General features: G+C 51.1%; 1 protein-coding gene across 1 annotated transcript in view; it reads left to right on the top strand.

Moving 5' to 3' along the window:
• LOC8052045 (soluble guanylate cyclase 88E) overlaps positions 1-27,578 on the top strand; it is a 150,364-nt gene that overhangs the window by 54,830 nt on the left and 67,956 nt on the right. The window contains exons 2-4 of the mRNA XM_029995441.4: positions 872-1,319; positions 19,185-19,452; positions 21,127-21,272. Of these exons, the coding sequence (XP_029851301.1) occupies positions 1,152-1,319; positions 19,185-19,452; positions 21,127-21,272 (582 nt within the window). The 5' untranslated portion in view covers positions 872-1,151. The remainder of the gene's footprint in view (positions 1-871; positions 1,320-19,184; positions 19,453-21,126; positions 21,273-27,578) is intronic.

Here is a 27,578-nt window from a genome sequence, read left to right as displayed (position 1 = left end):
CACCACAGCTTCGCACGCGAAAAGGCGCCGCAGGATGCTGAGCGCGCCGCACTGTCGAACGCCAGCTCCCCCGCTAGTGGCGCTACGCGCGTTTTTCAAAGCGCCCCCTATAGTGTCCGCACGGAGCGTGTAGCCTCCCTGGTGCCCAGGCCTGGGAGCATGTGCAGCTTGCGGGGGAACATATAGTTTCTGGGAGCTTGTAATTGCACGCACTTACCCGCACGAGCAGAGTCATGGTGGCGGCTAGATGCCCTGCTTGCAATCGTGTTGTCAACGTCAGCCTCGCTAGAGTGAACATGCCTCGCCTAATCTTTGCTCGTCCCGAGACAGGCTGCGTCACGATTGTGCCAGATGTGATGTGCTCTCCGCTGGCTGCTCTCCGGGCGCTTGCCAGAGCGGACCGTTTATAACGAAAATAAAATACGGCCATCAGGCTCAAAATACAAACGTGCGATTGACATTTAGGAATATTATGGTTCATATGTAGCCTATTTATGATCACTACGAGTGTATCTTAAATTTTGTTGTATCCCTTTGAGGAAGGCGTCGCTCGGCAGTCAATGCGATTGCATACGAACAACAAGCGTCAACACCGTACTTTTCTTAAGCTGTGTCCACATCTCTTAACTACGTTTATACTTGCCAAAAAAAAACTAAACAAAAACCTTTAGAGTGAGAGCGCAAGGAAGCTGGTGTATGGGTACCGGTAAATAGACAATATTTTGAGATTTGGTTCACCTTTCTCACTCTCTTGCACATTGAGACTTGGTCCTCCTGTCACCTTTGTCTTTCGTTTGCTTGTTTCTAGGTTCCTCACCCCAGGGTTGGGTAGCTGATCAAAATGGTAACACGTCACGTTTTATTTATCCAGGCGCACCCGGCTGCTGAGAAATCTGGGAAACGACACACTTAAGCGAACGAGTGAAGCCGACGAACCAAGGGATTCAGCTTGGAGAAGAAGCATCCGCCTGGTGAACCAGTTCGGCACGACCGATGGACACCGAATGGCCCCAAGAGCGTCGGTGAGAGCCGGGGTCTCTGAGACGGCTGCCTGAGGATGACAGCTCCAGGACTGGCCGTTGGTCAAGCCGGCTTCGGGAGTTGAGAAATGAAGCAGCAGCTCTGAGACCGGGAGCCTAGTCGGCCTTGGCATGTACGGCCTGATCTTCGAGAACCTGAGCCAGTACGTGTGCGCTGTTTACGGCGCAGAGCGCTGGGAGGAGATCCGGCGAAGGTCCCGGATCGAGATGTCCACCTTCAGCACGCACGAGGTCTACCCGGACCACGTGATTCTCAAGCTGATCGCAAAAGCCTGCAAGGTGAGCTGGGCCCCGAATACCTGCCCGCACAGAAACGCCACGTGGCCATATCGAGAATAGGGCGTAAGTACATTTTGCCCAGTTCTCGACATGGCCATATACGGCCTTTTTGTACAAGGAGGAAGCTGGTTTATGGTCGTTTCTAAGGATTGTCACACGGGCATTGGAATAAGTGCGTAGCTTATGAGAAGCCTAAAAAGCAACCTTCCCTCCGTTCGTTATTTGGAGAAAATTCGCCTAATCACTGGGCTTCGTTCTATGCTCATCCCGACAAGTTGGATCTGCGGCACACAGTGATTCCCACCTTGGTCAGATAGGGACCTTTCCTACTGTATAAAGGACGGGCAGCGGAGATATTAATAGACCTCTTTCAAGCTTCGGAAAATATGTGCACTGGTTGTGGACGGAGCGAGGCGTACATATTTTTTTCAGAAGACCCCGTGACTCGAATACCCACCTTAGGTCAGGTAGCCGCGATCGTCTGTCCCCGAGGTGTCATATTTGATGAGCGGTGTCTGAAACAGATCTAAAGACGCTGGGGAAAATCCATATTAGACGATGTGTACCACTCGAGAGGGGGGTAACCTTTCTTCGGACTCTAATAGTCCCGCCTGAGATATGTGCAATCTATAAACGAAATAAATAATGCCGAATTACTTCGCAAGCTAAAAACAAAAACGTCGTAATATTTTGAGTATCCTGAAATGCACCGAAAATGAGACGCAGCTTCTCAGAGTGTGCGTCAAGTTGCTCAAAGCACATCAAGTGCTTTTCAGCAGCGCCTTTCTTCGGATAATAAGGTCCATATCAAAACGGTGTCCATCATTTGACACGCAGTCTTTCCCGCAGTGCCAAAATGCTTCCCATATGTTCTGCTGAGGAGGTGTCGATATCACCGAGGTGAGGGTCTATTATTTTTTCTTTTATATACAGCTGCGTCAGCGTAGTCGATTTGTGCCGATCGTATACCGGTAGATACGATGGCGATACAGCCGCTTGATTTCTTTTCGCGACCCCCAGTTTCCCTGCTCTGCGAGGTCTTTCGACGGGCTATGCGCGACGTGCTCGACCAAATGGACGTAGTGACCCCCGTGATGGATGGCCGCTTCCCGGGACAGGCGCTTAGCTACCGCCGGAGATTGCCGCCAGGCGTTCAACTACCCTCCGAGGGGCTGTCATTTCCTCGCGCCGACGCTTTCCGTCTTTGTGCCTGTTTTTCTCTTAATGGTGCATGGCGTAACGGCGGCCTTTTCTTCGATGCCGGACGGCGCATGGTCGTTGCGGGGCTTCGTTAGAGAGAGCTGTGATGTGAAGGTGTCGCCGCAATCGCATCCCTTCCGGTGCCCGGCAGGTGGCTCTGGAGACGCTTGTTCGTGCTTGTGGCCCTTTTTTTATACGTAGCATCGTACAGCAAATGTCGGTCAAGCTCTTTTATTTATTTATTTTTTTGCTAATTGGGAGCCGGGTAGCGGTCGCGTGAACGTCATTTCCGATTCCGTCCGGCGGCTTCACCAGAGTGGTGTTGCGTTCATTGTTCCAAGTAGCTCGCATCATGTCCAGAAAAAAAGGTGAGGCTCCATTGCTCCCCCAACCCCTCCTTCCTCTCTTCGTGTGAAGAGCAGTATTCACGACTCCAGCGACCTGAAGCGGCATGGCGGCCGGGTACAGGTCGCGTCGCTTAGGCTACTCGCGTCGGCCAGGCTGGCCGAACGGGATTCAATGACACGGATGTTCTTGGTTTAACAGCCTATTTTCTAGATATGTTACCTGCGACAGTTAAAGGAACACTGACAGGCTATTTATTCTCTCTAAGGTTGTTATCTGTATATGAACTGCATTTTCAGAGTTCAAGTTGGACTGCCTCCCACTCTAAAGGGCATTGATACAAATCACAGGCAGATGACCTCTCGTAATCCGGCAACATAAAAATGAAAACGCATTGTTGCTGCGACGCAGAAATTGTGTAAATTTTCGAGGCACGAGTGATCGTGGTGCTGTTGCGGCTTCGAACTTTGCGAGACCACGCCCCATGCCTCTTGAAAGTTTCTCCTCACTAGGCATATGCAGCGGGCAGGGTGCTACAGGACCGCTGGGAAGGGATCACTCGAAATCACGTAATGGCGAAATCGGCCCAACTGTTTCGGTGTTGTCGAGAAACATTTCGATAAGAGAAGCCACCAAAGAAAATAGCAAATGCGCCGATCGTCCTGGGTTGTTCACACTTACAACTGACGGATCACAAACAAACTCAAGAAAAGCGGTTATCAAATGCACTTTGACTGCCACACCCGTGTTCCCTCCCGTGAAATGGCGTTCAACTACACGGAGTCTGACACCCTGACTCCACTGTTATACAAGGTCTTATACAAATCAGTTACCAACTAGCAAATAGTTGTCGTATTCAATGTGATTCGAGACGGACACTTGGAAACATTTCGCGGCACCTAGCCGAGAAATCCGAAGCGTGCGACCATCTGTTGGCGTAAGCGGGCTTTCAACAGCTTTGCCATTTCGAAGAACGGAGCTGATGAAAGCAAACAATCGCCGTTCGACCACGCTCATAAACACTGAGGAAGAAACGAGGAATATTCGGTCTTCCGTCAATTGTCTTTGATTCGCCAGCGCCGACAACAGCTCACCGCGAAAGCCGCCAGAGTCGAGGAGACTCATGCGACGACCTGTTTTGACTAGTTCACGGTTTTTCCGCTAGGTGTTGTTCGTTTTTACTGGAGTCCTGAAATGCGAGGTAATTTTTTAGTAGCGCCACGGGGGTCTGGGTCACTATTGGCCTTCAAATCGCTCTCACTATTAGTCCGGGGCTTTTCTCTCGATTTCTACGAGGCGGAAGAGATTGACAAAACAATTCTGACTTTTGTAACTTAAAGAGCGGGAAAAACAACAATAAAATATAAGTAAAGAAACGTTGTCCGTATAGTTTCTGACAGTGACTAATACTAGTAACTTAATTACCTCGAAATGCAATACAGCTGTCTCAATGACTGTATTGCCTTTCGTTCGGGCGACCTTTAACTCTCGGGTGGCTGGACGGACTTTACTCAGCTGGTGCCTTCGGTTATTCGAAACAACTCGAGGGTACATCGAAATTTCCCGTCACGGCCAGACTATAACAAGGTCGAGCGTCAGTTCTTCAACCACATTATACGCCCCGAAAACGAAAAACTTAAAAGTCGGTCGAAAGCATCTTTTCACTTAGCCAACTAGTTATACTTTCGCTTCTCTTCTAGTGTTTCCCACGGCCCCCGACTTAGCGGCTCAAGAAACTCTAAAGCAGGCATCACACTGTTTGTAGACCAACACGCGGCACTGACGTCACGCCGCTAAGGTGGCGCTGCTATTGGCAGGGCACATACACGGACGCGGTTCCTGCCCACAACTTAGCGACTCAAGAAACTCTAAAGCAAGCATCACACTGTTTATAGACCAACACGCGGCGCTGACGTCACGCCGCTAAGGTGGCGCTGCTATTGGCAGGGCACATACACGGACGCGGTTCCTGCGCACAACTTAGCGACTCAAGAAACTCTAAAGCAAGCATCACACCGTTTATAGACCAACACGCGGCGCTGACGTCACGGCGCTTAGGTGGCGCTGCTATTGGCAGGGCACATACGCGGACGCGGTTCCTGCGCACAGTGCAACTTAGCGGCTCAAGAAACTCTAAAGCAAGCATCGCACTGTTTATAGACCAACACGCGGCGCTGACGTCACGCCGCTAAGGTGGCGCTGCTATTGGCAGGGCACATACGCGGACGCGGTTCCTGCGCACAACTTAGCGACTCAAGAAACTCTAAAGCAAGCATCACACTGTTTATAGACCAACACGCGGCGCTGACGTCACGCCGCTTAGGTGGCGCTGCTATTGGCAGGGCACATACACGGACGCGGTTCCTGCGCACAACTTAGCGACTCAAGAAACTCTAAAGCAAGCATCACACTGTTTATAGACCAACTCGCGGCGCTGACGTCACGCCGCTAAGGTGGCGCTGTTATTGGCAGGGCACAAAAACGGACGCTGTTCCTGCGCACAACTTAGCGACTCAAGAAACTCTAAAGCAAGCATCACACTGTTTAAGACCAACACGCGGCGCTGACGTCACGCCGCTAAGGTGGCGCTGCTATTGGCAGGGTACGTACGCGGACGCGGTTCCTGCGCACAACTTAGCGGCTCAAGAAACTCTAAAGCAGGCATCACACTGTTTGTAGACCAACACGTGGCGCTGACGTCACGCCGCTTAGGTGGCGCTGCTATTGGCAGGGCACATACACGGACGCGGTTCCTGCGCACAACTCAGCGACTCAAGAAACTCTAAAGCAAGCATCACACTGTTTATAGACCAACACGCGGCGCTGACGTCACGCCGCTAAGGTGGCGCTGCTATTGGCAGGGCACATACGCGGACGCGGTTCCTGCGCACAACTTAGCGACTCAAGAAACTCTAAAGCAAGCATCACACTGTTTATAGACCAACACGCGGCGCTGACGTCACGCCGCTTAGGTGGCGCTGCTATTGGCAGGGCACATACACGGACGCGGTTCCTGCGCACAACTTAGCGACTCAAGAAACTCTAAAGCAAGCATCACACTGTTTATAGACCAACTCGCGGCGCTGACGTCACGCCGCTAAGGTGGCGCTGTTATTGGCAGGGCACAAAAACGGACGCTGTTCCTGCGCACAACTTAGCGACTCAAGAAACTCTAAAGCAAGCATCACACTGTTTAAGACCAACACGCGGCGCTGACGTCACGCCGCTAAGGTGGCGCTGCTATTGGCAGGGTACGTACGCGGACGCGGTTCCTGCGCACAACTTAGCGGCTCAAGAAACTCTAAAGCAGGCATCACACTGTTTGTAGACCAACACGTGGCGCTGACGTCACGCCGCTTAGGTGGCGCTGCTATTGGCAGGGCACATACACGGACGCGGTTCCTGCGCACAACTCAGCGACTCAAGAAACTCTAAAGCAAGCATCACACTGTTTATAGACCAACACGCGGCGCTGACGTCACGCCGCTAAGGTGGCGCTGCTATTGGCAGAGCACATACACGGACACGGTTCCTGCGCACAACTTAGCGACTCAAGAAACTCTACAGCAAGCATCACACTGTTTATAGACCAACACGCGGCGCTGACGTCACGCCGCTAAGGAGGCGCTGCCATTGGCAGGGCACATGCGCGGACGCGGTTCCTGCGCACAACTTAGCGACTCAAGAAACTCTAAAGCAAGCATCACACTGTTATAAACCAACACGCGGCGCTGACGTCACGCCGCTAAGGAGGCGCTGCTATTGGCAGGGTACATGCGCGGACGCGGTTCCTGCGCACAACTTAGCGACTCAAGAAACTCTAAAGCAAGCATCACACTGTTTATAGACCAACACGCGGCGCTGACGTCACGCCGCTAAGGAGACGCTGCTATTGGCAGTGTCATACGCGGACGCGGTTCCTGCGCACAACTTAGCGACTCAAGAAACTCTAAAGCAGGCATCACACTGTTTATAGACCAACACGCGGCGCTGACGTCACGCCGCTAAGGAGGAGCTGCTATTGGCAGGGTACATACACGGACGCGGTTCCTGCGCACAACTTAGCGACTTAAGAAATTCTAAAGCAAGCATCACACTGTTTATAGACCAACACGCGGCGCTGACGTCACGCCGCTAAGGTGGCGCTGCTATTGGCAGGGCACATACACGGACGCGGTTCCTGCGCACAACTTAGCGACTCAAGAAACTCTAAAGCAAGCATCACACTGTTTATAGACCAACACGCGGCGCTGACGTCACGCCGCTAAGGTGGCGCTGCTATTGGCAGGGCACATACACGGACGCGGTTCCTGCGCACAACTTAGCGACTCAAGAAACTGTAAAGAAAGCATCACACTGTTTATTGACCAACACGCGGCGCTGACGTCACGCCGCTAAGGAGGCGCTGCTATTGGCAGGGTACATGCGCGGACGCGGTTCCTGCGCACAACTCAGCGACTCAAGAAACTCTAAAGCAAGCATCACACTGTTTATAGACCAACACGCGGCGCTGACGTCACGCCGCTAAGGTGGCGCTGCTATTGGCAGGGCACATACACGGACGCGGTTCCTGCGCACAACTTAGCGACTCAAGAAACTCTAAAGCAAGCATCACACTGTTTATAGACCAACACGCGGCGCTGACGTCACGCCGCTAAGGAGGCGCTGCCATTGGCAGGGCACATGCGCGGACGCGGTTCCTGCGCACAACTTAGCGACTCAAGAAACTCTAAAGCAAGCATCACACCGTTTATAGACCAACACGCGGCACTGACGTCACGCCGCTAAGGAGGCACTGCTATTGGCAGGGCACATACACGGACGCAGTTCCTGTGCACAACTTAGCGACTCAAGAAACTCTAAAGCAAGCATCACACTGTTTGTAGGCCAACACGCGGCGCTGACGTCACGCCGCTAAGGAGGCGCTGCTATTGGCAGGGTACATACGCGGACGCGGTTCCTGCGCACAACTTAGCGACTCAAGAAACTCTCAAGCAAGCATCACACTGTTTATAGACCAACACGCGGCGCTGCCGTCACGCCGCTAAGGAGGCGCTGCTATTGGCAGGGTACATACACGGACGCGGTTCCTGCGCACAACTTAGCAACTTAAGAAACTCTAAAGCAAGCATCACACTGTTTATAGACCAAAACGCGGCGCTGACGTCACGCTGCTAAGGAGGCGCTGCTATTGGCAGGGTACATACGCGGACGCGGTTCCTGTGCACAACTTAGCAACTCAAGAAACTCTAAAGCAAGCATCACACTGTTTGTAGACCAACACGCGGCGCTGACGTCACGCCACTAAGGTGGCGCTGCTATTGGCAGGGTACATACGCGGGCGCGGTTCCTGCGCACAACTTAGCGACTCAAGAAACTCTCAAGCAAGCATCACACTGTTTATAGGCCAACACGCGGTGCTGACGTCACGCCGCTAAGGAGGCGCTGCTATTGGCAGGGTACATACACGGACGCGGTTCCTGCGCACAACTTAGCAACTTAAGAAACAAGCAAGCATCACACTGTTTATAGACCAACACACGGCGCTGATGTCACGCCGCTAAGGAGGCGCTGCTATTGGCAGGGCACATACGCGGACGCGGTTCCTGCGCACAACTTAGCGACTCAAGAAACTCTAAAGCAAGCATCACACTGTTTATAGACCAACACGCGACGGTGACGTCACGCCGCTAAGGAGGCGCTGCTATTGGCAGGGCACATACACGGACGCGGTTCCTGCGCACAACTTAGCGACTTAAGAAACTCTAAAGCAAGCATCACACTGTTTATAGACCAACACGCGGCGCTGACGTCACGCCGCTGAGGAGGCGCTGCTATTGGCAGGGCACATACACGGACGCGGTTCCTGCGCACAACTTAGCGACTCAAGAAAATCTAAAGCAAGCATCACAAAGTTTGTAGACCAACACGCGGCGCTGACGTCACGCCGCTAAGGAGGCGCTGCTATTGGCAGGGTACATACGCGGACGTGGTTCCTGCGCTCAACTTAGCGACTCAAGAAACTCTAAAGCAAGCATCACACTGTTTATAGACCAACACGCGGCGCTGACGTCACGCCGCTAAGGAGGCGCTGCTATTGGCAGGGTACATACGCGGACGCGGTTCCTGCGCACAACTTGGCGACTCAAGAAACGCTAAAGCAAGTATCACACTGTTTGTAACCCAACACGCGGCGCTGACGTCACGCCGCTAAGGAGGCGCTACTATTGGCAGGGTACATACGCGGACGCGGTTCCTGCGCAGAACTTAGTGACTCAAGAAACTCTAAAGCAAGCATCACACTGTTTATAGACCAACACGCGGCGCTGACGTCACGCCGCTATGGAGGCGCCAGGGTACATAAGCGGACGCGGTTCCTGCGCACAACTTAGCGACTCAAGAAACTCTAAAGCAAGCATCACACTATTTATGGACCAACACGCGGCGCTGACGTCACGCCGCTAAGGAGGCGCTGCTATTGGCAGGGTACATACGCGGACGCGGTTCCTGCGTACGCCCAGTGCCCAAACTTTGTGTGAAAACACCGCGTTTGCCCTCGTCAAGGCTTGTTTGAAAACAGCGCGTTGGCCGTCATACCAACGACAGTTTGCCAACAGATTCGAATGCGAGTCAGGAGAAGATCCGCGCTTCGCATGCCAATAGCCCCCTCTATACTCACAAAGCCTGGCAGTTCGACGACGGAGCCATAGAGGGCCCCGTCGCACATTTGAAGCGCGAGGATCTGGTAGCACAGAGCATTTCTCGGGGAGCCCGGTATTCAGAGCACAGCTTTTGCAGCGGCGAGGACCCGAAACATGGTTTTCAATCCCAACGGGAAAAGAAGCGGTAGCCCGAGGAACGCGAGAAGGACGAGTGGACTAGGCTGCCTTCATGTGCGCTTTGGTTAGGGTGGTGGCATCTCGCCATTTTGTCCCACACGTTTATTTTTATTCTAATAATAATTGGGTTGTGTGTGTGTTTATACAGCCTAGAACTTGGTCTGCCTCACGGGGGCGACGAGTCTCCCAGCTGTAGATGAGAAATTTAGCCAGTGCGGTACAGCCGCTAGCCTGGGGTCTTTAAAGGAGCTGTGCAACGATATTCAACTGGAATGTTTTTCTCTCTACACGAGCTTACTGGCACACCTGGGACTCAAGGATACCCACACGCAACGCCATTGGCCAAGAAACTCCTTTGTTGCGGCGTAATTTCAAGGACAAAAGCGATAATTTTGATTCAATCTCTCCTTTGCAAAATTTGATGACGTAACTCGGGGATCGCAGTACACCCAAGTGACGATATTTGAATGCGGTTCATAGATTGGACCCGAGCATTGCGTGGGCACTCGACTTGGGCTCGTGACAATTGCTAGCTCGAGAAGCATTCGGGTTGTGACCCGTGTCCAATCGCTGCAACGACGACAACAGCCGAGCCATAACAATGTCTGGTACTCAGCGCGTGTTTTGCGCTTTGCCAACCCCAGCGCGTGGCTATGATCAACACTGGCGGCATATAATCGGCTCCAGATCACGTGGCCGCTTGTTCTGGCTGCGAGTTGAGGGGGTGAACGCTGCTCGTTTTTCTTACATTTCTTTCTGGGACTTTTATTGCGTGGGGTGAGAAACGAACGCGTGTTTCATAGGTCATTAACGTTAGGGATCCGTTTTAAGCGGTGTTTGTGCACAGTACAAAAATTGTTGCATCGCTCCTTTAACGTGCACCACGCAGTAGTGATACACGACCGCACGCCGGTACGATGCTCATCCAGATCGAAACGGGCAGGGTGGGGCTCGAACCCAGGATCCCTGGGTTCTGCAGCGCGAGCTTTCGCTCCACGTGCTCCGAGCTGGTGTGCGCTAGACCACTCGGCCACCGCAGAGCCGTTTATACTGAGAGAGTTTGGCCTTCTTAAGGAGATTTTGACAGTCTGACAACCACAGCAGCGTAGTCTGACAACCGGGGGATGACTACTTCCGTCCGCCATATTGTGGCTCTGACTCCTAGGAACTCTACGCGATTTCTCAGGAATGAACAAGACAAAGAAGTAACGCCATATTGTGTTATCGCGAAATCCGCTTGTTCTAACGGCCAACAAGCTCCGCCCATCGGCCAAACTCTCTCAGTATAAACGGCTCTGGGCCACCGATCCCCCCTATTTTTATTCTTTTGCTCAGAAGCGTGTGAAAGAGCGTACGTGTCCCTGCACGTGTTTGTGGCGCTGGCTGTGCTATGGCGGCATTGTGGTTTCGTCGATTTCTTTGAATTTTACCCGTGAGCGCGTGCTGTCGGCATCGGGTACTACAAAGGGTGGCATCACCCTAAACAGAAGGAGATTGAGGCACCCTAGAGTGGACATTCCACCGGTCGGAACAAGTCTGTTTCGGCGTCCCGCCGCAGCGGGGCGCCCGTTACATGCCTCTTGTAGAGTGCCTTCATACACACGCGCGCTTTTGCTTGAGTGGTGACATCTCAGCCATTTTCACGCCCAATTGTTTTTTTATCCACTTTGAAGTGCACGCAATACGGTGTTACTCAGCTCGAGCGCGCAGCTTTGGTTAATGCATAGACGCCATTTTATCGCCCAAGTCACGCACCGAGTGCGCGAGAGTGTCACGCGCTGGCACATTCAGTGCAACAATGGATGTCTTCACCCTGAGACAGACAGACATGTAGGCACCCTATACTCTGTTTCATACTTAGCGTGCAACTGTATCAAAGCTACTGGCGCGAGCGTGGGGCTTGATCTCGCTGATCATTAGCACGCGTTCTCGCGCAAACAAAACCATAAATGAAGCCACACGCTCGCGCCAGTAGCTTTGACAGCGTTGCACGTTAAGTATGAAACAGAGTATAGCCTCTTGCAAGCCTCTTGTTAAAGCCCCTTCATGTTTCAAAAGTAGCTCAACGTGCATCAGTGCACGAGGCTCGTGCATCAGTGCACGAGGCTCGTGCAACGTGCAGCCCTTGGGAAGATCATGGCGGCATAGCGCAGCACTGAGCTAGATTTCAGACGCCAATGTATTCCCAGAAGTGGCGCGCGTCACGTATCTCGAGCATTTCCGCAACAATGAATGGCGCCACTTTTTCCAGGATAGAGGGGCTTTCGCCTCTTGTCTGCCGCTGTACCTTTTCACTTTCGGCAGCCGCGTCACGTGACGATCTGCCAGGCTTTGTCAGTATAGGGGAGGCTATGGCATGCCGCATGGCAGCGGAGGCGAAACTTGGCACGCGGCATTCGAACCACGAATGACTGATGCAGGTTGCTTTTTCTAGAAAACTCGGAACTCTTAGAAGGATACGCAAACGAAAGGTTTGCTTTCCTCTTTTCTTTATTAGAGTCTATGTTGTGGCGGCAGCCCAGGAACACTAGTCTAGACTATTGTTTCTGGGCTGCCGTCGTAAAAGTAAAAAAATAAAATAAAACTAAGTTGAAAACGAATGAAGAGATTTGAAGATTGCGCTTGGTGGCGGTGTGTGAAGCTCCGTTGGAATGCCGTCATTGGCTTCTAAGAAGCAGCGCCAGTTGGCGGCAGGATGGCTCTCTCTTGGAGTTATTAAGTCCTGGATGTGACCCGGCGGGGAACGCTAACAGGTCTACTACGTTGTTTAACTTTCACAGTGCTTCCCCGACGAGCATTCCGCACAAACAAAACCGCACAAACAAAATAGCGAGTTTCATATTTGCAGACGTTAGGTAGGAGCTTCATCTAAGGATCTGAGGGCCTCTGCCAGACCGACCATACCGCCCCCCCCCCCCCCCCCCCCCCCTTTCTTCCCCGGGGACGCACTGTGAGCAACGCGCTGAAATGTGGCACCCAGTGAATAGCTTGCAAGTGTCGCCATTGCTGAGTACTGACGGTTATTATTAGTTACTGGTTCCCTCGAGCTGCGCTGTAAAACTAACACGGTGAAATGAACGCTCCTGGCATACTAAATACCGGCATGGTCGCGAACGTCGTTACAGGCAAGCTATCTAGGCTATAGGGCATCTCAGATATTCCTACTAGGCGGGATTGTCACGCGTTGACGCCACCAAGCGGCAGCCCTCGCAACTAGAGTACCCTGTACCGCGTGCAGGAACTAGGGACATCACGAGCGCGATACGCATTGTGTTTTTCGCTGGCCGACTTTCAAGGGAGGGGTCGAGAGCTCGCGGGTCACGTCATTTCGTTTCCGTGCTCCTTGAAACGGGTATGGAAACGGAATGCTTGCACCTCTGTCTTTGTTGAGATGAGGTCTATGTTGCGCCGGCAGCCCAGAAACAGTAGTCTAGTATTTCGGGGCTGCCGCCAGAAACAAAAAAAAAGTTAACAAAACTACTTTTAAACCCAAATAAAGAATTTTAATATTGCGCCTGGTGGCAGTCTAGGAAGCTCCGTCGTAATGCCGCCACATCATAAGTACCCAAAAGCTCGCGGCAGTTCGCGGCAGTGTGGCTCGCCCGTGGATTTACGAAGTCCTGAATGTAACTTGCCGGAGGACGCTAACAAGTTTGCTGCGTTCTATATTTTGTACCTTTGTTACACAGGCACACTTAACTCCAGTTAGTCTAAGCCACAGTTGGCACGCAGTACTTACGCGCAACATTTTGTGGCCACGCAGTCAAAGTAACGTTGCTCAAAGTTGTGGGCGCACGTGCGCTTCAGCATCGTGAGCACCCATAAAAACGGTGCAAGCTCTCTTCACTACTTCTGTTATAGCTATCCGACGTCATAGTGCGGTAACTAGGGTGCCGCGTAACATCAGTTAAAGGTGAGTTAACTGCGGTTAAGGGTGCCCGTGTAACCACAGCCCCAACCTCCTTCCTCCCCCCATTCCAGGATGCGCTGTGAATAACGCTCTCGCATATGGAACTGCTTATACGTATAGCTTGCAGGTTTCACCATGGCCGCGCACTGACGGTTATTTCTACTTGCTGGTTCCCTCGAGCTGCTGCTTGTACGGCGTGAAACTCACACCGTGAACCGAACGCTCGGGGCCCATAAAATAGCGACATGGCCGCGAATGACGTTACGGGCAAGCTATGTATAGGCTATAAGTCATTCAGTCTTCAGATGTTACCACTAGGCGAAATTGTCACGCGTCACGCCTTGACGCCATCAAGCGGCAAAGCTCGCCACTACAGTGCCCTGGCACGGCCTCCGAGATTTTTCCGACCACTCGGCTGCCCAACAGAAAAAGCGACACGAGCCAGTTCCCGAAATCTCCGCTGCGGCGTTCATAACCATGAACGGAAACAAAATCGCCTCAGAGCAGGCTGTCGAGTGTGAGCCCGCGGTACGAAGCTTGCATCTTCATTGTTCGCATCATCAGAATAGAAACAGGCAAGTCGATCTCCGTTGACTCGTAATTCTTCATTGCTGCACCTGACTTTGCGCCGTTTCGCTAGATGATACCTCTGAATCCAAGATTTAGTTCGAATCCATGCTTCTCCTCTGCAGGTACTGTCTCGTCCGGCGGGACAGGCATCGAAATATTTTGTCGTCATACATGAGAACAGCTTTCTGAGCATCACTGACGGGCACGGACATTTGTTCAACGCCTTTCGCGCTTTGAAAAGATGATTCACCAAATTTCGACCAACTTCTTCCTAGGTCTGTGTGTTGCGCCGAGAGGCGGGGAGCAGATTTCGCGCTGCTCCTCAGTTCCGTAGATCAACGATAAAGCTGAGGCTGGTCATCGGCGCACATTTCCTTGTATTCTTTGGTTCGGTTGCGAGCGCCACCAAAGGACGCGCAGTAACAGTCTCTACCGGCGAATCAAATGGCCTGAGGAGCGCAGACAGTGCGCGAAAACATTTCGGGGGCCCTGACATTGGTCGTGCAGGAACTCTTGACGTCACGAGCGCGATACGCATTGCGCTTCTCGCGTGCCGACTTTGAAGCGAGGGGTAGACAGCTCACGCTCAACTCATTTCCTTTCGGTACCCCTTTAAAGGGTACTTCAACGAAATTCGAAATATACCCGCCGTGTTTAGAGCTGAATATGATCTACAATGTCCGGTAAATGACAATCGCACGTTTATATTTCGAGCCTCCATGGCTGCATTTTTCGTTATAAACGGCCCACTCTGACTCGCGCTCGGAGAGCAGCCAGCAATGTTTGCCGCCAGCGAAGAGCACGTGACATCCGCCACAATCGGGATGTAACTTGTCTCGCTACGAGCCACTACCTCCATGGCAATTTGTTGGATCGCCCATCCCCGCTTGGTCGCTGCAGATCGAGTGCGGCCACCGGACGGCCATTTTGCATGCACCGAAGTCGCGTTTCTGCGAGCGTTGCAGAGGCTGGCGGCAACGTGCTGAAGACACGTCTTCTACTCGTTTTTCATAATTCGACGAAGAAGTTTCGTAAACGCATGTGAAAACGGTGAGACTTGTCTTTGAAAACCAGTGAAAATTTTTACTAAAGCGCAGCGCCGCAGGAAAAAGGCGCAGCTCGTCAAAAGCAAGTTTCGCAGGTGTTGCGGCATAATCGAAGCTTCCTTGGCACGCCGAAGTGCTGCGTTTCTGTGCCAAATATGCAAGATGTCAAATATGCAAAGGAGACGGCACACTCCCAATATTTTACCACCTGATTTGGGAATGTGAGGCTGTCGCCACAGACAGGAACGATGCTTGGGTTCAGCAGGGCCGAGACACTCCTAGCCAGTGGGGGAACAAACCAGACCTCCCCCCCCCCCCCCCCGCCCCCCGGTTGGTACGCCCATGCTCCTGGCTCCTATACGAGGAGTGGATCGGACTTGTTGGTGACTCTGTAAGGCGAGTTCGAATTTTACGGACCCTGCTCGATTACACGACGTTGGGCTACCTCAGTGAGAGCTGTCAGAACATTTAGAGAGGAGGCTTTCTAAGAAGAAAATCCCGATAAAGAAGTCACGCGCGAGTGCGACCCCTTCTTCTTTTTTATTTTTTTTCATTGAACGTTTTACACACACAGATTTCCGAGCCGCGTCCGCTTTGAACACGAGCGGCCGCGTCGGCTTCCGTGGCAAAGCATTAGACATGACACGTCGCAGCCAATTTCGGTGCCGTTTTTCGCGGTTACAGACGCCGCCGGCTCCGCTTCATGATTCTTTTGCATTGAAAATACGGCATGATGGTGAGCAAAGTTCAAATAGCAACGCATCGGGCTCCTCGGAGTACTCCGGGTCGAGGCGCTTTTCCTCGAAGGATGAACCGGGGGCGATGTCCGAGCTGCTGTTGGCCGCAGAGAAGCCTCGCTTGACACCGGAACGGTCGAGTGGCATGGCGGCGTCTTCAGAAGGCGCCGAGTCCGTCGACTATTCGGGAATTGTCGTCGTCTCCGACGTACTCGAGGCGGAAGGGGAAACCCCTTGGCCGCGTGGGACGTCAGCCGCATCGTCAATAACGACGCAGTCCGAGTCGGAACTGAGCTAGTTGGTCTCGGGCACGGGGAGGGCATCACATGATTTTTTCGATGCCATAAAAAGTAAAATCTGTACTTGCACCCGTAGCGGTGCGCTCGTTTCCATCCGCTAGGTTTTACGTGAGCGAAGCCAAGTCGTGGCGGGCGATGCCGTAGCAAGGAGGCCTCGAGGACAAGATCGCTATCAGCTCGTCGCGGTCCGTCGTGCCTCCGGAAGGTTTTCCCAAACGAAACTCTGGCGGACGCGGTGCGCGATGTGTCAGCTGTGCGCGTTGGAGTACTGCGCTCGTTCCGTCTCCTAGGTTTAACGAGAGCAGCGTGAAGGAAAGACCGGCTACATGTGCGAGACTCTGATGGGCGGACGATGGATCACGACGAGCCGAGCCGCTGAGAAGTTGGAGGAAACGACGGCTTTGCCGAGACCAAGATGGGGAAGTGTGATCGGTTCCAAAAACATTCTGCGGCGAGTTTCGTTCACCGGCACGCGCTTTCGGATAACGTCCTGAACTTTGCAGTAACCGGAATTTTTAAGCCCTTTTTTACATTTCCGAGAGTCAGCGAGCTGCTCAAACGACGCATTTCGGCCGTCTGTTGCATACAGCGAGTGGACTTAATCGAAGTGGAGTTTCGTTCGCTTCAAGTCTGATAGCCGTGCCAGGTGTGCCACTGCCAAGTCAAACTGAGTTGATCATGATACATATTTGTAAAACACCGGACTCAAACTCAAGTGCATGCTTCAAAGCTGGTTGCGATGCACACCAAGAACACCCCCAACCGTATTGTGAACGTGTGCGACTGTGCACGCTGCACAAAATAATCGCTGTAAACATTCATTAGTATTTAAAATTCTTTCGAAGCAAAACACATTTCTCAAGCTGAATGATGTTGCGCACATTGTTAGAACACTGGTATCCACTTGCACGATGGTAGCGAAGAGTAAAAAGACATAATTTCTTAAATTTATTTTACGCGACAACAAGAAAAAAGCCTCTGGTGCAATCAGCTGCCGCGATCATGAACAGAACCGTGGTGGAATCTAGTGCCACTTGGTACCACTCAGTTCGTAGACGCAATAACCATGTAACGCTCACTGGTCACGTGTGGTTCATCTTTGAAATAAAAATTGGCGTGGAGTATAAGAAAGAGGCGAGCGACACGAGATGGGGGCTTTCGAAAGCTACGTGGCTGACGTCATGTCCTGCCGTAGACGACAGAGCGCTGGATTCCGAGTCCTCCAGGGCGTCAGGAGCGGTTTTGCTTCACGAAGCGTCGGGGGCGAGGTCGCTAGGATGCAGAGGTCTGTAGAGGGGCAGGCAGGCCCGGGTCGTCCCGGCCATCCTTAGGTGGCCTGGGGATCTGGGGCTTCCCGGTGGCGGCAGCTCGCGACCGCGGGCGGGACCGGGTGTCCTTGGGCTGCTGCGTGGCAGCGGCGTACCATTTCCGCTGGGTACAGTCTAGGGTGGCATGGGCGTGGCCGCACCGCCGACATGGCGCTGTACAGCCCTCCGTTCTGCGGTCGAAAATGCCGCACCAATCACAATGCGGCGTCTTGCGGTCGGGTCCAATATGGCCCTCCATCACGCGTCTGCTGCACACGCGGCTCAAGCCACGGTAATCTACCGTGACCCAACGTCCCTGGATGCTGATGACGATCGCGACAGGATGGACATCTCTATTTGTACCACGCGTGTCACGTTCCTGATGGCCGGCCGATCTCGAAACGTCGCGTGGGGTACGGCGTTCACCTTGCCATACTGGCTGAGGACTTGCACCAAGCCATCCTCCGGAACGTACGGTGGAATGCGGTAGACGGAGACGTACAGGATGTGAGACCCTACTGGCTACAGGGGGACCTCGACCTCTCCGAACACGAGGGAATTTCGCGCAATTAAACGCTGGACGGCGGCTGTGCTTCTGACCGCCGACATAAACCTTGCATTTCTGTGGTGCTGCAAGTACTAGAGGCTACCTGCTCCGGCGACTGATTGGACGCTATGCATGATGGCATCTACCGGCGTTCCCGCCGGAACGTTGAAGTAAAAATATTGCACCTTGGTCGACGTCGGCGACTTGGCGGGTGACATATCGGACTTGCTAGGCCCCTGGGACCATACGAATATCGGGGTTCAAGGGGGGAGGGGGGGACCTAGCTTGGCTGGTTTCTAGGTCGTCACAACCGCCGTCGTCGTCTTACCGTTTGTGAGTAGTAGAAAGTTTTCGTAGATCGTCTTCGCGGGACTTTGACTTTACAGGGAGCTTGCACTACTCTCCCAGTATCCAGTGACTAGCCTACCCTATGACGCCAACATTAAATATAGCCGTGCTCAGGGGTTGTCAAAGTAGAAACGCGTGCATTGTTAGAGTTCGGATACTCTCACCACCGCAGGGGTTGGACACGAGCCACTACCCGAGTGTCCGCCGAGGCATTGATTGTTACGAGCCGATGTACAGTGCTCCCGCATTTCCCATGTCCAATCCATGAGCCGTACTCGACTGTCGTCAGGCGGGTGGTTTCGATCCCACAATTACGTGATCAAGCTTCGCGAAGGCAAGAATGAAAGAAATAGTCCTCTTTTATTCGCGCAATTTCACCACGACAAACTCTGAAATTTACATGGATTCGACCTCAGCGCATCGAATCGAGATTTGACTATTTTGATTGGTAGTGGATGATTAGGAGAGAAAGAAGCGTGGAAGGGTGCGTGTGATTGGTCCCTGTTCGATTCGATCCGCTATAATCGCGTTAATGTAAACCCAGCCAAAGAAGCTTCCGAATCAGTGGCGGTCTGTGCGAGTATACTTGGGCCCGACCAGGACCAGTACGCTTCCCCAAAGTCACGAACATTCCAACCGAATATTGTTTCTCGACCTCTTCAATTAGACGAACAGAAGCCTCCAATGGCGGCGGTGTGAATCCGCCACCTGTCGTAGGTGCTGCGCGTGAGCGAGCGGGAGTTCCTGGAGGGCATGGGCGTGTTCTTCGTGTCCTTCCTGGCCCAGTACGGCTACGACCGGGTGCTGTCGGTGCTGGGCCGGCACATGCGCGACTTCCTCAACGGCCTGGACAACCTGCACGAGTACCTCAAGTTCAGCTACCCCAAGATGAAGGCGCCCTCGTTCTTCTGCGAGGACGAGTCCTCCACGGGACTGACGCTCCACTACCGCAGCACCCGGAGGGGCTACCTGTGGTACACCGTCGGTGAGCGTCGCCTTTCCTTGTTGCCCGCCCGACGATCCGATGGAGCGCCAAAAGTGCGTCGTCACGGCGCCTTTGCTATCCGCGCCTCTGCCTGACTGCTTTAGAGCCGGTGGCTGCGAACCAAGCCGTGACGAACGCAAGGGCCCTAAAATGCTACAAATGCAACTACAAAAAGGCTTAAAATCACAGCCACGCGAAGGAATTGTAATAGCTGTCTGCTTTTAGATTTATTCTTGAAAAATTAAAATGAGGGAAAATTACGGTTTCCCTCCGTTTCTAAATAAAGATGTAAACGAGTAAACACGTGTCGCACCTGATGCTTGATTACCGATTTGAAAAAAAAAAAAGCCTAAAAGAGCGAAAACTATTGAAACTGCTGTTAACAGACACGTGAATTATGAAGTTTGGCAACGAGTGGCATCGAGGTGCGCCTATCCACACTAACGCTTCGAACTTACTTTTCTGGCTTAGACTGTCCCCAGCTTGCCCGAAACAGTTTTTTTGTTCTTTTTATCGAGCTTTTTGTTGATAGTTGCTCTCCATGGAGAGCAACTATCTTGTAACCACTTTGCCACACATCTGCAGTAAAACGTTGAGAAAGCAAGTTTCGCGGGGCGTCTAAAGTGTGTTAGAATCGTTAGTGTACTACATGCTGTGTTCTGTAGCCCCATTATCGTCGAGAACAGATAAAGGCAAGAAGCAGGAGAGGGGAGCCTCAATGCCGCTGAGTGGAGGCAATAAGCTCGTGCTTTAAAGCGAGCTCTGATCGGATGGAAAGTGGGTACACGCCAAGGGCCCTCTCCAATCAGAGGGGCGTCGTCCCATTGCCTACGACGCTATCGTTCGCTCTCATTGGAGGGGGCCCGCCTACCCTTCCATTCGGGGCTCTGCTTATCCCCCCCTTCGGTTTCTCTTCATTCAGCCTTCGGTTCATACGCAAATTATAATAGTATTTTATTCTGACTCTAATGAGTCTCCAACGAGGTATAAAGTTGGGCTAGTTGGCGCATTATGAAAACTTGAAAACAGCGCAAAATACACGGCGGACAAGAACGAGGAGTGAAGTACTTTGCTGCTTTTATGTTTCCCTTTTTGTTCTTTGCAGAAATAAACTTCAGTTGCCAGTCAAGGTTGTTTTAAGTTCGTTCACTTCTCGTTCTTGTCCTTCGTGTATTTTGCGCTGTTTTTAAGTTTTTTTTTACTGAGTCTCGGCTGGAGCAGCAAAAAACGAACTAACGCCACCTCACGAGGCTCCACCACCCTTGTACATCGTTCAGCAGGGACAAAGGAAATTGCGTAAACGAATGCTTTAAGTGCACACATCAGACATCTATCTTATATGTACACTTACTAGCAACGCCAACCACACAACCTTATACCATATTTTCACAAAAACAATCATAAGTAACAAATACAAAACAAACGCAATTACTTAAACATTATTCCACGTGCACATAAACTCAACCAGATCCGTCACAGTAAAAAAAAACGCACGCACACACACACTCGTTCGGCAAGAAGTAATTATTTACATGTTTTTTTAAAAGTATAAAGTGATTTAGAATTTAAAAACATTTGTTCCATTTCCCCAAATTTTTTCAAACATTCTGCTACTTGATATACTTGAGTTTCGTGAGCCGTTCCCCATCGAGGTAATGTTCTCCGCGTCCGCAGGTCAGATCAAAGAAGTGGGCCGTCACTTCTACAGCACGGAGGTGAAGGTCGAGGTGCTCAAGGAGGAGTCCATCTTCAACACGCTGCACGTCATCATGAGGCTAAACTTCGACAACGTCGCCTTTCAGCCGGCGTCGCTGAGAAAGGTGCGCGGAAGGGCCCTACCCGAGCGCCCGATCTGGTCCTGTCGTTAAAAAGATTGATTCTTTTCATTTTAACCCCATTAAGTCTTCCGATTGTGCCCATTTCGAAATGCATCTCACCGGCGTGCGGTCGCGTATCGTTACTGCATGATGCATGTTAAAGACCCCGGGCTTGCAGTCGTAATGCCCTGGCTAAAGTTACAATAGAGGCGTCAAACTTCGGGCACCCTAAGGTCCTGCTCGACTCGCGTTTGGACATTCCAAGAAACGCCCGTGAGTTGATTTTTCTGCAAAACACGGAGTCTGCTAACCGTGGCCAACGATGGAAAGATGCCAGCCGATCAGAAAGCTCGATTAGAACCGAACAACTGAATGACAACAATGAGCGAGGGGAACGTTACACTCACGGTCCCTGCTCGTGGGATCGCATTCCTTTTTTTGTCTCTAATTGCATTTTGAATTTTGTCGTTTGCCGGGATCCTCCTTTTGTTCGCCGTAGTTGCTGCAGTTTTCGTTTTCTGCAGGAAAGTAAACTCGCAGAACTGTCTTAGAGCGTGCAAAGTGTACAGAGCGAACAATGGGCAGGAACGAGCGATCGCATGGTTGGTTGTTTCTCTGTCGCAACAAATATGCTGTAATTAAAGCCGCTCGGGGGGTGAAATTGGCTGATGAGCGGCAATCAGCTGGGCAGTGAAACTTGATAGCTGTGGACATTCTGTGTGAGTAAAATCCCACATAGCGACGATGTCGCTTTCGCGCTAACTTTGTTACACTGTGGCGCTCTGTAAGAAGATCGATGGAGTTTTCTCCTTTCGAGTAGCACACGAGGAAAGATGAGACAGCTCCCCAACGATAAGCTCAGTCATAGCCTCCTCTCTTCTCACAAAGCCTGGCAGTCGAAGACGGAGCCGTGCCCGGTCGCAGGTTTGGAGCGCGAGGATCTGGGAGCACACAGCATTTCTCGGGGAACCTAGAGTGCCTCAATGTTGTTGGCCGCTGCGCCTTGGTGGAATGGGGACGACTCTGTCGTCTGCTAGAAGGGCGGCCATTTTTCCTCTCGCCTGACGCGCCGGGTATATGGGAAAGAGCGCGTCGCGTTCCCCTTTGAGCTCGTTGTGCTGTTACTGGGTACGATCACTCGTAAACTATAGGAGGACTGCTTTAAGGAACGCGTCACCTCACCCTTCGAGTCACGTGTGCACCTGTTTTATGATATAAAATGACGATGTAGTGCGCACATGCGGCAAGTCCGTTGACAAAAGTGCCATCGGCTGCCGCTTGTGGCGTGATCCGCTTCTTCATGATGGCCGATTGATGTAAGTTTGTGGACAGTGTATATGTGCGGTACCGTTTTGTGAAACAGATTTCGGCATTTGACGTCGGATTCAATGAGTGAAATGTAAGGCAGTCACCAGGCGAGGCGGAGACCGCGATTACGCTGAGCTCGATATATTGCCCTTTTAATTCGCCGGTATTATTGCCTAACAAAATTGAAATGATAGATGGGCTGTGATTTGTATTTGGCTGACCTGGGGCGAACTCTTCGAGAAATCCACGCTTTTAAAGGTTATACGGATGTTAATAATGAGCACCGTAACACTCGCACTACAAGCTTTTAAACTAAAAACAAGAAAAATATATATATTTTTTTTTCAATTCGTTTTTATATCGCAAAAGATAAGAATTTGATTAGGCCATCTATCCCGGCTTTTGCCATCCGTCGGCTCCGTTCTGCTCGTAGGCACTGGGCTCAAAGTGGGCCTGAAAATAGAACAGAGGGCATCATTAAAAGAAGTAGGTTCTAAAGCAAACTTGCTCTCAATTTACTTTTCTTAAAATTGGCAATCTATTACAAACATGAGTCTATTTAACGTGCTAATGCACACTAAGGGCGAATGTTCAATATCTAACTTAAGGACGTTCATTATACTAATGGGTTCTCTGCAAAAAAAAAAAAAAAAAAACGTTCGTACACCAAAATAACGAAATGTGCGATACAACGCTAGTGTTATACTCCCCCAGGCTGGGTCAACACCCTTCCCAGAGGTCCTGATCCAAAGTGTACACAAGCTTGTGATGCTATCACCCCAGAACCCCTGAAAAAACTAACCCCCCCCCCCCCCCCCCCCTTTCCGATTGCCCGGTAATAGGGAGTTTTCGTAGATCGTTTTCGCCGTCCCGCAAGGCCCTCCGCAGCCCGCTACGATAGCGGGAACTCCACAGTCAAGGCTGTCGGCGCGCAGGCGCAGTAGCAACTTCTTCGTTGCGGAACGCTTAGCGGAGGGGGCAGCGCGGTCTACGAAAACTCCCTATTTACACTCACTCTAGCAGCGTCGACCGAACGGCCTCCGACCCCGAGACTGCGGGTAAGCGAGGACAACACGAAATATCCTTACTCCGTACCATTCTGTCCTGAAGCCGACCAACACACACGAACCGTAGCCTCGGAGATCGGCGCGCTCGCGCTACACACGAACATTCGTTGCTGGGCGATTGCATTTTACTGGCGTACGGGAGAAGAGAAAGAAGTCGGATCGCTGGTCGCTATAGCAATGACTGCGAGCAATAGCAGTAGCGAGTCGTGGAAGCATCTATAGAACAGAATCGTTCAGGACCTCAGCCAATACTTCTAAACAATATTTCCTACGGTGAACGAAACAGGGATCGGAAGGAAACAGAGCTGCTACTCACACTGCACACAGACGAGGAGCGGGTCGGCTCCCAGTTGTCCCTATTTATCTCCGTCAGCCACAGTCGCTTCCGTTTGGCGTTCGTTGGAATGTTGAATAGCCTGGACCCGTTTCGGCAGTGATTTGAGCACTTCGGCACGCAGCAACTCGGCATTCTGGTCGAGGCACCCTAATTGTTGTGGGTACGAGGCCACGAGGCGGCCTCCCGGTATCACGCGTGCAGCGTCAACGCCACGCGAGAGGAAAAATGGCGGCCGCCACCGGGAGCGGTCGGGGGAAACCGGGGAATCCCCGAAAAGGCGGCACTTGCCCTCCCTAAAGATGTCGCCAGTCTAGCAAGGCGCAGCGGCCAACCGCATTGAGGCACTCTAGGGGAACCTGGACGTCAGCGCACAGCTTTTGCAGCGGCGAGGACCCGAAACATGGTTTTCAAACCCGACGAGAAAAAAAAGCGGTAGCCCGAGGAACGCGAGGAGCACGAGCGGACATTCCATCGCTCGGGACAAGTGTGTTTCGGCGTGTGGCCGCAGCGGGGCATCCTTCACGTGGCTCTCCTCTCATCCGTTGTCTGACGCTCTACCTTTTCCATTTGGGCGGCCGCCTTTCGTGCTGACCTGCCAGGCTTGGTCTGTATAGAGGCTGCTATGGCTCAGGAGACCAATCTCACTAAGCGTTGCACGCGTGACGCCGCCATAACTGTAGTTCACGGGAGGCCAGTGAACGAGATATGCTGTGCTCTTGCAGGAAGATGCATGCCGGCGGCGGTTGCACAATGAAACGCGCTGAATACGGTCTTTTACATGATCGGCTGTATAGAACTCGTACGTTTGAGACCAGTGATATTTCAGTTGTGTCTAAACATTAAAATAGCTGTTAAATAACTCAAACAAAAAAATTATCCTTGCACCTAGCGAAGTAAAGGGATTGTCAAAGTGTTTCAGTATTCGCTCTCGACCTCTCAAAGTTCGCTCCGTAGTTCCGTCCCCGTAAAAGAAAACAAAAACAAATGAAAAACAAAGAACTTTGAGTACATGCCGCAAGAGGGTCACCTGGGTTGTCTAACGGTCATAAATTTCTCACTATTTTCATAAAAAAAAATGTTCGGGAATGGGCTGGCATATCACAGGGGTCTTGTACGAAAATTTTGTTGTTTTTTTTTGCTTGGATTGGGGGGTTGCAGTAAAAGGCTACAATAAACTTTTTTTAAACTTTTTCTCCCGTGTAAATATTGTGAGCAACTTACCATGTATAGAAGCATCTGTTTATGTATATATTATATGTATATATATTATATTGTTATTATATTATTATGACGAGAAAAGAAGCGGTAACCCGAGGGACGCGGAAAGCACGAGCGGACATTCCGCCGCTCGGGAGAAGTGTGTTTCGGCGTCTCGATGCAGCGGGGCGCCCGTTACATGATCGATGCGAAAATTCAATGCGATCAATGCGAAACTTCAGAGAAAGGGTGAGGAATGGATGAGTAATGTAAGTAAGAAAGATATAAAGGCTGCCAAGAAGTTTTGGGAGCACTTGAACTCACTCGGTGAAACGACGCAAGCTAGACAGAGGTTCATACTCTCGCATCAGGGAGATCAATTAGAGGGAGATGATGCGATACAATATATAGGAGCAGTGATGGAGGAGAAATTTCGGGAACGGGTACATGTGGAAGATAGGAGAACCGAAGGAAGTAGCAGTCCAGTTTGTGACATCGCGGATTTCGGACAAAGAGAATGGGAAAAGGCGGAACGAAGAGTCCCTAGTGGCACGTCGACAGGCACAGATGGGATCCCAATCAAGCTGGTGAAGAATTTGGGTCCTAAATCTAAGGCAAAACTAAGGGAGGTAGTGAGTACCATAATAAAAAAAGGAAATATTCCAGATGAATGGAGGCTTAGTAGGATGAGTATGATATATAAGGGAAAGGGAGATAAGTCTGATATTAGGAATTATCGTCCCATAACCGTGACACCGGTTATTTACAGGCTGGTAATGCAGATTATAAAGAACAGACTGGAGGAATGGGCAGATTGCGAGCGCATACTGGGCGAGTTACAGAACGGGTTTCGGAAACAAAGAAGGTTGGATGACAATTTATTTTCTCTTACACAGTGCATAGAAATAGCGAAAAAAGAAAACAGACAGCTCTGGCTGGCATTTCTGGATATCAAGGGTGCCTATGACAATGTGGACCAAAGGAACCTGTGGGACATAATGGAGAGCTTAAACCTAGATGAAAGACTAACAGCAATATTCAGGAACATTTACAAAGATAACAAGGTGATTATAACATGGGAAGGAAAGGCGACAGGGAAAATAGAGATAAGACGAGGCCTTAGGCAGGGGTGCCCGTTATCGCCTTTGCTATTTATGTTGCATCTAAGAGGATTGGAGGATAGACTAGAGAAGAGTGGGCTTGGATTCGACCTTTCATGCAGTAAGCTAGGCCAAAAAATTCAGCAATCCTTACCGGGATTGATGTATGCGGATGATATCGTACTAATGGCTAACAACAGGACAGAGTTGCAGGAATTAATAGCATCTGTGGTAGGGAAGGAGAGGAATTAGGTTTAGAATTCAGTAGCGAAAAATCGGCAGTCATGATTTTTAACGAGGATGAAGTTGAGAGGCTGAAGATACAGAATATTACAGTTGAGAGAGCTAGTAAATACAAGTATCTAGGAGTATGGATATGTGATGGTGCAGAATATCTCAGAGAGCATGAAAAGTATATAATAGGTAAGGGCAACAGAAATGCAGCTGTAATGAAAAATAGAGCACTTTGGAATTACAACAGGTATGAGGTGGTGAGAGAGATTTGGAAAGGGGTCATGGTGCCTGGCTTGACTTTTGGAAACGCGGTGCTATCCATGAAATCCGAAGTGCATGCGAGACTAGAAATAAAACAGCGCGGAGTAGGTAGACTGGCTTTGGGGGCACATTGCAAAACGACAAACCAGGGAGTACAAGGAGACACGGGATGGGCATCATTTGAGAGCAGGGAAGCGGTGAGCAAGGTAGAATTTGAGGATAGGTTGAGGCAAATGGACGGGGAGCAATGGGCACGAAAGGTTTTCAGCTATTTATACATGAGGAGTGTAGACACAAAGTGGAGACAGCGCACTAGGAAATTAAGAGGAAAGTTTTTGGGCTATAGCGAAGATACGGAAGAGCAAGTCTTAGTTAAGAAGAAAGTTAAGGCCACAGAAAGAGATTGGTGGCTAGAGGGAATGCAGACAAAGACGGCTCTGGAAAGCTATAGATTAAACAAAAGAGTTATTGCCAAAGAAAGCATTTATGACAATTCTAGGGGAAGCTCATTGCTGTTTGAGGCAAGAACGGGTGTTCTGCGAACCAGAACATACAGAGTGAAGTACGAGGAAATTGATACAGTGTGCACTGCTTGTGGAGAGGAGGACGAGACGGCTGAGCACTTGATACTCTTCTGTAAAGGGCTTCACCCTATGCCTACCGAAGACAACATAGATTTAATAAAGTCATTGGGTTTTAGAGACAGCGAAGGGAGAGTGGATTTCAAGACTGTAGAGATTACCAAGCAAAGATTAAGTGAATGGTGGCAGAAATCGAGAGAAAACTAGGTATTTTCTTATTCACT

This window comes from Ixodes scapularis, unplaced genomic scaffold (assembly GCF_016920785.2).
Source record: "Ixodes scapularis isolate PalLabHiFi unplaced genomic scaffold, ASM1692078v2 PGA_scaffold7__128_contigs__length_106722199, whole genome shotgun sequence".
NCBI classification, from domain to species: Eukaryota; Metazoa; Arthropoda; class Arachnida; order Ixodida; family Ixodidae; genus Ixodes; species Ixodes scapularis.
This window is presented reverse-complemented; position numbering and strand designations above follow the sequence as displayed.